General features: G+C 49.7%; 1 protein-coding gene across 2 annotated transcripts in view; it reads right to left on the bottom strand.

Moving 5' to 3' along the window:
* The window catches only part of MYO5B (myosin VB), a 348,888-nt gene that overhangs the window by 35,180 nt on the left and 300,535 nt on the right, over nt 1–13,173 (bottom strand). For both annotated transcript variants that reach the window (XM_047696392.1, XM_047696393.1), the window contains exons 23-26: nt 6,645–6,729; nt 5,334–5,479; nt 4,104–4,223; nt 1,987–2,127 (exon numbers count right to left, since the gene is read on the bottom strand). In XM_047696392.1, the coding sequence (XP_047552348.1) occupies nt 1,987–2,127; nt 4,104–4,223; nt 5,334–5,479; nt 6,645–6,729 (492 nt within the window). The remainder of the gene's footprint in view (nt 1–1,986; nt 2,128–4,103; nt 4,224–5,333; nt 5,480–6,644; nt 6,730–13,173) is intronic.

Here is a 13,173-nt window from a genome sequence, read left to right as displayed (position 1 = left end):
CATGGATCACTGTGGAGTGCGTTTGGTTCCAGGAACATGGAGATCGTCTGCAGTCTGGGGGGCTGCGTTAAGGTGGATTGGCAGTTATGTTTCTAAAAGGGCAGCCTGTTGGGATAACCCTGGTGGCAAAGGTGACTGTGTCAGGCCTGGGGAAAGGGAGCCGGATGGATGGGAAGCCTAATACAGGGGCAGCCCAGCAGTCACAGAGGCCCCCTCCTCACAGCAGGCTATCACTCCCACGCTGATGGCACAGGTTATAGACATCTCTGTCCCTCCTCCTCCACAGCATGACCTCTCTCAAGAGGCCACCCCGTGGTGACAAGAGCGGACACCCTGTAGCACGTCTCTCCAGGGAAAAGACCCAGTGGCTTAGGATCCCTCTTGCACCCGAAGGCAGATCCAAGAACATGATCTCGGCAAATTCAGTTTCAGGGTGCTCTAGAGGGATTCCAGAACTTCCATCCCTGCTCCACTCTTGCCTTTCTTCAAAACTCTCAAAAACAAGATCCTTCTCCTTAAAGGAAGACCCTCAATTTACATCCAGGGCTGTGTGGCAAGCCTATGTTCTAACTCTTGTTCAGTGATTGCTTTCAAAGAAATGGATTTTTAAAAAAAAATTTGGTACCACAGAAAAATCCTAAAGCCAAGATTTTAGAATTATTTGGCATTTCTGTGATGGGTGAAAGTCTAGGCATAGCTGGGTGGGCCGGGGACTTTGAGGTCAGGCACTGTTTGGTGTCATCGATGTGGGTTTTCATACATTTGACTTGTGCTGCCTGTCAGGGCGGCTTCTCTTCTAATGGACCGAGTCATTGGTAAACCTAAACCTTTCGCTCTCCATTAGGAAGCTAATCGACCTTAGAGACTCAAGTCCACCACAAGATTCACCTCCCACTCAGTGCTCAGAACACCCAAGAACACGCTAGCAACACAGACCAAGGTCTGTATTACATCTGAAGGGAAAGGAAGCCAGGTGTTACCAAAAGGAGACAGGGTGCAGACGTAGGAGTGGGGGCAGGGCTGAGATGCGGGAAGGGGGTCAAACCCCACAACGGGCAAATCAGGCCTAAGAACAGAGCACAGGCCTCTGACAAAGCCACCAGGAGGTCAGCTAATGACATGACCCATGTCAGAACCGGTCTTCTGCCCCATCAGAACGGGTCCTTCTACTTCCCAAGACTCGTGCAGCTCCTCCCTCCATACCACTGCTCACCTCCATGGGCTCTGTCCACTTTTACAGCACCAGTCCACACCCAACCTTGCATGGGTTTGAGTGCTTCCAATGTTATTCTTTCTTTCTCACCCATGTTATGCCTGGTCCTCCCAACCTGGATCACAAATTCCTTGATGGCTAGGAAGTTTTCTGACATTTTTTGTGTCCTCTCCTTTCATAAGCATTCTGAACACCTGCTATGAGCACAGCACTGAGCGCTGAGCAGGGGCCCAGCGGGTCCCGGACAGAGAGGGGACTCGATCCGGGGACACTAAGGGTTCAGGCAATATCCTTTCGAGACCCAAGATACGGATGATCATCCGGGCTGAGGCCAGGGGGCAATCATGGGACAGCAGGGTGAGCGACTGCCAACCTGGGCTTCCCCACGTGAGTGGGGCTAAACTCCAGTCCACGCCAGACTCCACATAAGGGGCGATCACTGTTCTCTACTAAAAAACTGTGGCTTATGTTTATACTTGAGTCACACATTCCAGTCCTCTTGGCGAATAGGGGCCAAGGCCACAGCACCTCCCCCACCCCTGGCCCAGCCGCTTTGCCTCTGGAAATCCCTTGCCCTGGGGTACTTGGCAGAGCCTCCTCCTGTCCACCTGGAGTGGTTGTGGGGGCACCGGCAGGCAGAGAAAACTCGAAAGGACATCAACAGGAGAAGCAGCTCTTCCCTGCTCCCCAACACCCGCAGGACCCCAGCGGTCACAGCCTGAGCCCCGGGAGGACGTGGGGCCGCCCTGCAGGCTTGCCGCCCCCACACGCACCTGCACCTTCCTGCCATCCTGCTGCTCTCTCTTCTCCAGCTGCACCTGCAGCTTCTTCCGTTCCTGCTCAAGCTCCCGCACTCTCTTCTGCAGCTTCAGGAAGACCGTCATGTCCATGGCTGCCTTTTCCAGGCCAATGTCCTTCGGGGGAACACAGGGAGCCAGGAAAGAGGTTTCAATAGCACCAGTGCCTTAGGGGACATGCAGCTTGCCTCTCTCTGAGCTGCCTGTCTTCTCTCTCCGCCCAGACATCAATCCACGCCCCAGAGGCAGAGCCAGTGCCAACCAACCATCAGTTCTCCTAGTAAAGTTGGCACTCCAGGCTCATTTTCTGTCTCAATAACATCTGAGTCTTGGCCATTTATATTCCTGTGAGAGCCACTTAAGATAACCGCTCATACATTCCCAGAATAGATAAAGACACAGCCATTTTATTTGGAAGTTAAAAGAGCTTGCTTATGGAAACGGTCTCATACCAGAGAAATGGTAAAACGCAGGCTTTAATGCTCCCTGACCAAGAACCAATGCGGTTACCTGTCCCTGCAAATGCGTTGTCTAAACTCCACTTGACGGCACCTTGAGACAGAACCAACGCTGCCTGGCCACCGGACCCGTTTCTTCCACAGACTGTAGAGCGTCAGTTTCCCAGATTTCCCCCCTTTCGATTCAGGCCTGGCTTTGCCCCCTGGGTTCTGTTGTGTGCAGATGTGTCTGCACGAGCATATCCATGTGGACTTCTAAAGTCCACGTGCCCACACGGGGGACAATAGAACTTGTTCAACATGCATGTCAGGAGCGCACGGAGCTCACTGCTGTGGCTCATCCCAGGAACCAGCCTCAGTCTTCCTGAAGAGTGAAGTCCACCGACGGAAGCCCTTATGTCTACCCAGAAACGGTCACACACACACCTGGGTGGTCTGTCTGGAGCTCAAGTGGCTGAAGCCTCTGGGACCCAGACTTAGGCGATCGCAATGGTAAAACCAGGGGCCCCAGTGAGCATGGTTAGGCACTTGCCAGGCATTCATAGCCAGCAGCCTGTAAGACAGACCACCTTCTTGTCCCAGGGGCTCCTTTTCCATCCTCCCCACCTTTCCTCTGTCACCTGCTGTCTCTCATATGCATCACACGTACCCGCAGTTATTTTCCAAATGTCCCCTATCACCTGACTGTCCCCTGACTCCACACCTGACAAGCCCCAAGGGGGGCCGTCTCTGGCTCGGTGACTGCTCCTTCTCCAGGGCTCACCCGTGGTGCATGACACCAAGACGTGCTCAGGGCACATTCGTGTTCGTGACTGTCTCTCCTCCAGCTCTCCCATGTGCTCTGTAAGGTCTCATCTGCTTGTGGATTCTCTTCTCTCCAAATGCCAGAGGAAAAACTGTGTCTATGCACCCCTGACAAAACCACACACAGGTTACCAAGGCCAGTGAGTTGCACTGCATTTAGAGACAAAGATGTAGTCACTCAGCACACATGTGTGGCTCCAAATAGTCCAAATAATTCTTCTCTGAGTTTGATCTGCTTCTCGGTCAGAGAAAAAAAAAATTCTTGCATATGTATGGATATTCTGTATGTGCTGTGATACTAAATAGGGATGATAATCTCTATTTTAACGACTCTGCTGTTCCTTCTTCTTTTTTTTAATTTGAGAGGGAGAGAGGCGCACAAGGAGAGGGAGAGAGAGAACCTCAAGCAGACTCCACCCCTGGCACAGAGCCAGACATGGGGCTTGATCTCACAATGCTGAGATCACGACCCGAGCCGAAATCAGGAGTCAGACGCTTAACTGACTGAGCCCCCCAAGTGCCCCAAAGCTGTTCCTTCTTAAGCCAGCCACTTTGCCTCTCTGCCATGGGTTCTCAGTTTTACAAGAGTGACAACCAGGGATGTACCTTCTTTCTTTCTTCCTGGGTAGTGGGTAAGGGGAACAGTAATGTATCCCTTTGCACTGTAAATATTAACTCCAAGGTCCTGTAAATGCACTGCAGGCCAAGTGATGCCTCCATCAATAAGAAGCCCCAACCAGCAGCAGAGGAAGTCACCGTACAGCTGGTAAACCTCAAACTCTGCCTTCCCCCGCGCCCGCCCCCTCCCAGAGCAGCCGCTGCCTTACTCACCTCCGCCTGCTGAAGGGCGTCCTCTGTGTCTCCGACCTCAGATGTGGAGATGGACGGGTAATTGGAGTCAGACTCTAAGCTACTTTGGTTTGATGGGTTCCGCCTGTGGCCTGGGGTTTGCTGTTGAAGGAAAAAAAAAAAAGGAGTGCTCATAATGAACTAATGTTAACGAGAACGGTTCCTTTTCAAAGGCCAGTAGATCCTAGAATTGGACTTTTGCCTTATTTGCCAACAAGAACAGGTATCCCTGTTTCTGGGAACAATGGCTAAATGGAGCCATTCCCACACAAACTTCACTGACGTCCATCTAGCCAACAAAATGACCATGAGAAGGAAACCCCATGGCAGGATGGAACTCCCTAATGAGTCTCATGACATCCAAATCCCTGACACTGGCCGATTTCTCTGAAGGTCCTGTGGAAACAACCCGTATCTCCTGGTCTTGCCCTGAAAGTACAAACACACTCTCCTGTCATTGGTCCCCACCCCCTGCCCCGGAAAAGAATGTTACAGACCTGCCCCCAACTGGCTCATACTGCCACTTGTGCTCTCCCAATTTTATGAAAATAGTAAGCATATTAGAAATAGAGGTTACCATTTATACTGCTCATTTAAAAATACTTTTTCCCCCCTTGCATATGATTTGGCTTTGAGAGTAAAAACTGATCTTGGTCAGAAAATTCTGTATTTATATATGTTCCTATTAGTTTCTCTTCCTGGTTTCTATGCAATTAACTTATCAATCTTGTCTGAAGATGCATTTCTGGAAGGAATGTTTACGTGAGGTTAAAAAAAAAAAAAAAGATAAATCCTGAAATAGGACATTTCTACGTCTACTACGTTTCATCTAAGATTGGGAAAAACCATCAGACCCTGTGGGGGTCTCTCTGCAGTACACGCCACGGATACAGAGGTCAGAACTTGCCCCCACACCGTCACTGTTTCAACTCAGGAATTCCCCAGAACAGGGAGCAAGATAGCATACGCCTAGGTGGGATTTTCCTTAGGCTCCTGAGAACTCAAGAAGACCGCAAAGCTGGGAAAGGAGCCATCCCTGGGAACGATCACCCGGCCCCGTTACTTCCATGCATGGCAACTCTCAGCAGGAAGGGGAAGGACAGGGGCAGCGTGGTGGCCCGAAGGCAGTGCCGGGGCCAGCCTGTGCAAGAATGGCGTGGAGTGTCAGAAGCGGGGCCGGCTCAGGGCCGGGGCCAGGACTGCCCTCCTTGCCTTGATGATGCTCATCTCATCCCGGAGGTTGTCATATCTCTGCTCCAGCCGAGAATATTCCTTCACGAGGTTCTGGTACCGGGAGCGCTCCTCCTCCAGCTCTCTCTTCATCAGATTCTCCTTGACAGAATTTTGGGCAAATTCATCTGGAAAGCAAGCACACTAAGTTGCAGTTTGGCTTTCTGAACGGATTCCTCTCACACGTATTGATTGACTTGTGCTTTCTGATTCATCTCTTTTTAAAAGGCTGCCCATGATGAGCTCCTTTTATGAACCCCTGATGCCTTTATCCAGCAACCTCACCCACCGCAGAGCAAAGGACTGCTGCTTCTGGTGGCATAAGTCCTCAGAGAAGGGGAGAGCTCACCCTGCTTTCGGGAAAGTGCGGGAGAAGCAGGCAGCCTACATGACTTAACACCAGCTTCTCCCCTGGGACCACTATCCTGGCAGCGGCTAGCACTGTCCCTGGGAGAACCCAGGCTTTGTCCCCCAGTTTTGTCCCCATTCCTGATCTTCCGTGTTCTTGAAGTGTAGGGAGACTGAAGAAGGGAAGGCAAATAGATCAAATAGATGGGCTTTCCCCCCACCCAAACTTATTATTTATACCAGTAGAAAGAAATCATTTTAAAAGGGAAATTTAAAAGTTTAAGTTTTCAAGGAGATTTCAGGGTTCGGATGGGGGACAGACCTAAGGATGGGAGAAGGTGGGTGACTTGCTTAAGGAACCCACTGAGCCAAGCAAGGACTGGGGTCTGTGGAAACCCACCATTTCTCATAGGCCAGACGGCACATGTGGTCGATGGTGGTGCGAGGTTTGCTGGGATCAGACCCCTGATTTCTGTTGCAGCAACATTAACAGAAGAAATCACAATGTGCATTATGGACGTTATAGTTAAAATCAGCAGTAATGAGCTTTAGGTGCTCATTATGGGTCAAGCATCAAGCTAAGTGCTTCAGACGTCTGAGGTCTGTACTTTTATGTCCATTTCGCAGATGAAGAAACGGACTGAAGTTATTAAGGGACTTGCTCAAAGCCAGGCAGTCACATATGGTAGTCAATCTTCAAGTGCAGGCCCCATGGGCTCCAAAGCCCATGCACTACTTCGTCCATCATGTGCGCATCTCACCGCATTCAACTCTTGAATCCAAGAGTCACAGCAGCATCATGAAGACCACCCTTCTTTCATATGCATTAAAGCCTTTCCTCCAGTGCACCATCTTGACCGTGTCCTTGCCAAGAGTCTTTGGGGGAAAATCAGTGCGGAAAAGAAATTGAACTCTGAAATGAAAAATCAAGCCCTTTGCACTTACCTTTCACTTGGCACAGGATTTGGTTGTTCAGCTGTTCTTTCTCATCTTTTAAGAGAGCGTTTTCTTGCTCCAGGACTGCAACTTGCTGAAAGGGAGAGCAACAGGAGAAAATGTTTGCCCTGTGCAGCTGAGCAAAGGAAAGTCTCCTTTTGAGAGGTCTGAAGTTCACCTGGTATGTTTAAATGCTCTTTTTAAGAAAATCAAGCCAACAGACACATGAAAAAATGCTCCATATCACTTGTCCTCAGGGAAATACAAATCAAAACCACAATGACATGCCACCCTACACCAGTTAGAATGGCTAAATTTATCAAGGCAGGAAACAAAGGTTGGCAAGGATGTGGAGAAAGGGGAACCCTCCTACATTGTTGGTGGGAATGCAAACTGGTGCAGCCACTGTGGAGGTTCCTCAAAACCTTTAAAACAGAGCTACCCTATGTCCCAGCAATTGCACTACTGGGTATTTACCCCAAAGATACAGATGTAGTGACAAGAAGGGGCACCTGCACCCCAATGTTCATAGCAGCAATGTCCACAACAGCCAGACTGTGGAAGGAGCCGAGATGTCCTCCTTCAACAGATGAATGGATAAAAAATGGATAAAAATGGTCCATATATACAATGGAATATTACTCAGCTGTCAGAAAGGATGAATACCCACCATTTGCATCGACATGGATGGAACTGGAGGGGATTGTGCTAAATGAAATAAGTCAAGCAGAGAAACACAGTTATCATACGGTCTCACTCACATGTAGAATATAAGGAATAGTGCAGAGGACCATAGGGGAAGGGAGGGAAACCTGAATGAGAAGCAATCAGAGAGGGAGACAAACCATGAGAGACTCTTGACTCTGGGAAACAAACTGAGGGTACAGAGCGGGGAGATGGGTGGGGGGACAGGGTAACTGGGTAATGGGCATGAAGGAGGGCACGTGATGGGATGAACACTGGGTGTTATACACAACTGGTGAAATTACTGAACATTACAATCTAAAACTAATGATGTACTATATGCTGGCTAATTGAATTTAAATGAAAAAGAAAAAAAGAAAATCAAGTCAGCCGAAACAGCTTTCATTTCGAGGGAAAAACAAACCGAAAGAAAAATCCCATTACAATAAGACAGATGAGCTCCCCACTCTTTATGGTCTTCCCGGGCGCACAAAAACCTCATGAAAAGTCAGCACTATGCTCACATGCCGTGCACAGGAACTGACGATAATAGGCTTTCACCTCCTGTGTTTGATTGCTTGTCTTGGTAAATTTTGAGCTCTCAAGTCTGAGTGTCAGGAGAGCCCAGAGCTCGCAATGACGCATCATCTCTGGCCTTCATCTCACTTGCCCTCGCCTGTCTCATGGGGCCAGCACACAACCTGGGTGCTGCAGAAGGAAAGGGAGCTCTAGTGTTTAGCTTCTTCCTGAGACCCCCAAAGGAAGCATGAAGTGAACAGTATTGAAAATGGCACAGGAAGAAGATAGTAATTAAAGAAAAATCCTCGTCTGCTCATAGAATGAAGAATTAAAACCACGTGTGGCAAGCTTTTTAAAAAATGAAAATTTGAGGCTATTCAGGATCGGGTCAAATTCATGATCCCGGGGTCCTGGGATCGAGCCCCGCATCGGGCTCTCTGCTCAGTGCAGAGCCTGCTTCCCCCTCTCTCTCTGCCTGCCTCTCTGCCTACTTGTGATCTCTGTCAAATAAATTTAAAAATCTAAAAAAAAAAAAAAATTAAAAATGGAACAATGCAGACATGTTCCAGGAGAACTAGAAATTATTAGTTGTCATCCAGGAGAAGGGGAAAGGGGTCCATCTCTTTGGTAACATGGGCGTTCAAGTGCAATGGCGCCACCTCTGCATTTTCTCTCAGGACCCCCCAGGGACCCACTTTGCAAAAGGGCACTGAGTTGTTTTCCCCACCAAGATTGCATCCCTGCCTTTATGACAGAGGCAAGGAGGTGAGCGCTGCAGAAACTGGACAGGAAGAGGAGGAGGAACACGTGCCCTTATTTCAGGCATCCAGACTTGAGTCCTACTTCCCCGGAGGTCCTCTGAACCACCGCCAAGTCAGCAGAAAAAAGACCCCTGTGATCACACCACCATCAAAGCACAGCAGGTCTGGCCAATGGCAAAGACCAGGAGCTTCTCAGCCACAGAGCACTCCCTCTCCACATCGAAGCCCCCACCCTCACCCCGTGACATGGACATGGAAAGGGCATCTGTAGAAACCGACGACATTAGACTTTATGCTGAAACATAGACTGCCTTTTGCATCCATGGTCAGGACAAACACGAGGATGCTTGCTCTCGATGAAACCAGTCAACGCTGTACTAGAGATTCTAGACAGGCAACTGAAGAAGAAAAACAGTTCAATGAGGAGAGAATAGTCTTCTCAGCAAACGGCTAGGACAACTGGATGTCCACACACAAAACAAAATTGGACTCCTACCTCACAGTATATACAAAAACAAGCTGACATTGTATCAAAGACCTAAATGTAAGGGTTAAAACTATAAAACTCTTGGCAGAGAACATAGAAGCAAATCCCTGTGACCTGGGATTAGTCAATGGTTTCTTAATACAACACCAAATGCATAAGCAACCAAAGAAAAAAACATTTAAGTTGGAACTCATCCCAATTAGGAACTTTCCATGCTTCAAAGGATACTATCAAAGGCAAAGGTCAACCCAAGTATGAGAGTAGATATTTGTAAATTATTTATCTGAGGTGGGACTTGGACCTGAATATACAGAGTATTTACAACTCAACAGAGAAAAAGAAATCCAATCAAAAAATGGGGGGAAATTGAATAGACACTTTTTTATGTGGTCAATAAGCACGTGACAAAAGTGTTCAACGTCATTAGGGAAAGGCAAACCAAGGTCGCAATGATTTATCACCTCACGTATACCACGACGTTAGGATACTACAAGAGAATTACAGGTGTTGGTGAGGATGTGGAGAAACCCGAATTCTCGTCTCCCCAAGGCAACAGGAACCAGTGCAGCAGCTTTGGAAGCTCCTCGAAAGTTGCATTTTAACTCTAGTAAGACCAACCATTCCATTCCTAGGTTTCCAGGAGGAAGGAAAACCCATGTCCACACAAGAACGTGTACACCGACGGCTGCAGGAGCATTATTCAAAAGAGCCAAAGAGCGGAAACAGTTCAAATGTCCATCAACGAACCAATGAACAAACTATGGCAGGTCCTGGTGATGAAATACTTTTTAGCAATAAAGAGAAATAAAGGGGCACCTGGGTGGCTCGGTCGTTAAGCGTCTGCCTTTGGCTCAGGTCATGATCCTGGGGTCCTGGGATTAAGCCCCGCAATCGCAATCGGGCTCTCTGCTCTCTCCCACTCCCCCTGCTTGTGTTCCCTCCTTCACTATCTCTGTGTCAAATAAATATTTTTTAAAAAATAAAGAGAAATAAAGTACTGGTCCATGCTACAACACAGATTAATCCTGAAAACATGATGCTCAGTGAACAAGGCCAGTCACAAAAGTCATGTATGGTATGATTCCATTTATATGCAATTTATATGAAATGTCCAGGACAGGCAGATCCATAGAGACAGAAGATGAGCGGTTGCCTAAGGCTGGAGTGGGGAGTGAGGGAGTGGAAGAGGGTGTGACTGCTAATGGATACAGAGGGGTTTTTTTTTGGGGGGGGGGGATAAAAATATTCTAAAATTAGACTCTGCAATAGTTGTAAAACTATTTTAAAAATACTGAATTGTACACTTTAAATGGGTAAACTGTGGGTTGTGAATTATATTCATTAAAGCTGCTAAAAATTGTTCCCCAAGTAAGCCAATCTACTGAGCACAGTCCCCTGTGCTCAGCATGACAGGAGATGAAAAGAAGAGTGTCAGACAGGCTCTGAGCAACCAGCTTCTCCACAGACAGCTCCAAGACTGGTGAGTGATGCAATGAATGACCTCGTTCCCCAGTTCAAGTCCTCACCTCTGCCATGTTTGGTACATTTCACGATCTACCGGTGGTGGCGGGGGGAGGGGGAGGGGTTAGGACTCCTCCCAGCCTGTGTAGAAAGATATCCTTGGCACAACACCATGTTCACTGTAGCTGAGCCTAGAGGGTGACCTCCAGGGACCGTTGTCTAGGAGATAGGTCCCTGATGGACCCACCTGCATCCCCACCAGAGAAACACCCTTCAGACTCTGCCAGAGCCCTGTGACAGTAAAAGCAAGAAAGGAGGTCCCAGGGATTCTGGCTAAAGGGGAGAAACCTTCCTGATGTCTGAATTTCAACTATTTATGAGTAAATGCTACCCTCCCTTCCCCCAGCTTTGAAGTTCAGCTTAAGGAGCTGGGAGGTGAGGTAAGAGGACAGCTTCGCCCCCCATCTCCCCCGCAATGCTCAGCCTGGTATGGGAAAGGTCAGGAGAGAATTTCAACAAGGCTGGAGTCCAGGAGTGGGGTCCCCTGCCCTCCCACCTCCGTGGGGGCTCGGAAAGCAGCAACTGTCTCAGGTGCGTCTGCTACTCTGGGGGACGGACGGATCCGCAGACGGCTGGCTGTCCACGGATGCAAAGAGAGAACTGCAGATCCACAGCATCTTTGGAGGCTTACAAAAAGCTCCAAGTACTTACTTCATCGACAGTCTTTTTACACAATCCAGAGCCTTCCAATTTCAGAGTTTTCAACGTCCGTCAACAGGTGGCTAAAAACTATGTTGCAGGAAACTGTCCCTTCTCTGCCACACAGTGTTGCTGCTTTTTATTCTTTGTTCAGATGGACTCGGTTTCTAGCATGAGTTCTCCTGCGGATGCAGGGCTCCGAGCTCCAGGAACAAGGCTCTGCCCAGTGCAGGTCACCCTGACACCGCTCTGGGTGTCTCTCAGAGCCCACGCCCACCAGCCAGAGTATGAGCCCTTTTGTGGAGAGTCAGCGAGACGGGTGTGCTCTGCTGCCCCCCACCCCCACCCCAGGATTTCCAACGAGAAAAGGCTGGTAAAAAGACTGATGCATGTAACTAATGGCACCGCACTCTTCTTCATCAGCAAATTACTGCCTGTTATGATGAACACAGCTGAGGTGTGTGTGCGGACACGGCAGCCTCCCCTGCCTGGGAGGGACAGCTCCAGAAGCAGCGGCTCCGAGCGGCGCCCTTTACCGATCTGGGCAGCCGCGCACCGAGGCTCGTTCTAGCCCCCCGGGGTGGATGCAGGGCAAGGCCGTCCCTCGTCCATCAGACTCCTCCTGACATGACTCTCCGTGCCAGGAGCTGGGGAGGCAAAGTGAGCAACACTCCGGGTAGCCGCCTTCTGAGACTGTGTCCCTTGGCAGGAGCGACGGACAGGTGTGCGGCAGCGGAAAACCAGGAAGGTCCGCGGCAGACTTCTGTCCATGGGGTTTCTGAGCCTCGGCACCATGGATATGTTAGGCTAGAGAATCTTTATTGTTGGCAGGGAGTGCTGTCCTGTGAGACACTCTGCGGCATATTGGCCTCTACCCACCAGGTCCCGGTGACTCTGCGGCTCCCCTGCCCTCAAGCCAGCTGTGACCGCTGAAAGGTCTCCAGACATTGCCGAAGGTTCCTTGTGGGCAAGGAAACACTGCTACGAGGGGATTTAGGATGAACGGAGGTCACAAGGAACAGAGGGAGGCCCCAGGAGTTCCCCCAGGAGGAGCGGGTTGTCTCAATCAGACACACGGGATTTGCAGGCAGCCGAGGGAGCTCTAGGTGGAAAGAGGACATGGGGCAGAGGGATGGTAGCCATGGTTTGGGAGTGGAATGGCGCTGTGGTGCTAATGTGTGGTTTGGATGGGGGGGGCGGTGGGTAGCTGAGAAAGGACGAGGCTGGGTGGGGAGCAGAAGTGAGAATTGGAGAATGCTTCACTCCCTTTGTCCTCGGGATAAACTCAACTCCTCCACACACCTCCCTAAAATGGGCCGAGCAGGGCCCAGCTTCTCCCGGTTCTGGTTTCCACCCGAGTATGTCCCTATTCCCCCTGAGTTCTCTTCCCCAGCCTTCCTGCAGGGGTTTCTCCTCCTTGTCTAGCTCTGGACCGTAGTTCATTCTTCCGGGAAGGCCTCCTATCCTGCAGGTATGGGGTGAGCCCCCCAGCTCCATGCTCAGCTTACAGGGCCTGCCTGTCCCTCTGAAGACCCAGCCAGACTGCTCGGTAGCCTCACCCACCGCTCAGCCTGGGCCCACGTGGCATGTCACACCCAAGGCGCCCGAGCCCGCAAGGAGCCCTGCACCTCCAGTCAAGGGGCCTGTGCTTTTCTCAGTTGAAAAAAAAAGGTTCCTTTAGTTTTTGTTTTGCTTTGTTCTCAAATGAATGGGTTTATGGTCGATTAAAACTCCTAGAACGCAGGCGCTGCTTAATCAAACGACTCAAGAGAAACACAATCTGGGGAAAAAAACACTCCTCAAGCACATCTGATTTCTTATCACTGAAGACAGCTCACCCCATGAGCATGTTTAAGTTAGCTTGGCAAAGCCTCAGAATAGCTTTCCCATTCCTCAGTGCACATGCTGAAAACAGTCCTCGGAAGAA

This window comes from Lutra lutra, chromosome 12, assembly GCF_902655055.1.
Source record: "Lutra lutra chromosome 12, mLutLut1.2, whole genome shotgun sequence".
NCBI lineage: Eukaryota > Metazoa > Chordata > Mammalia > Carnivora > Mustelidae > Lutra > Lutra lutra.
This window is presented reverse-complemented; position numbering and strand designations above follow the sequence as displayed.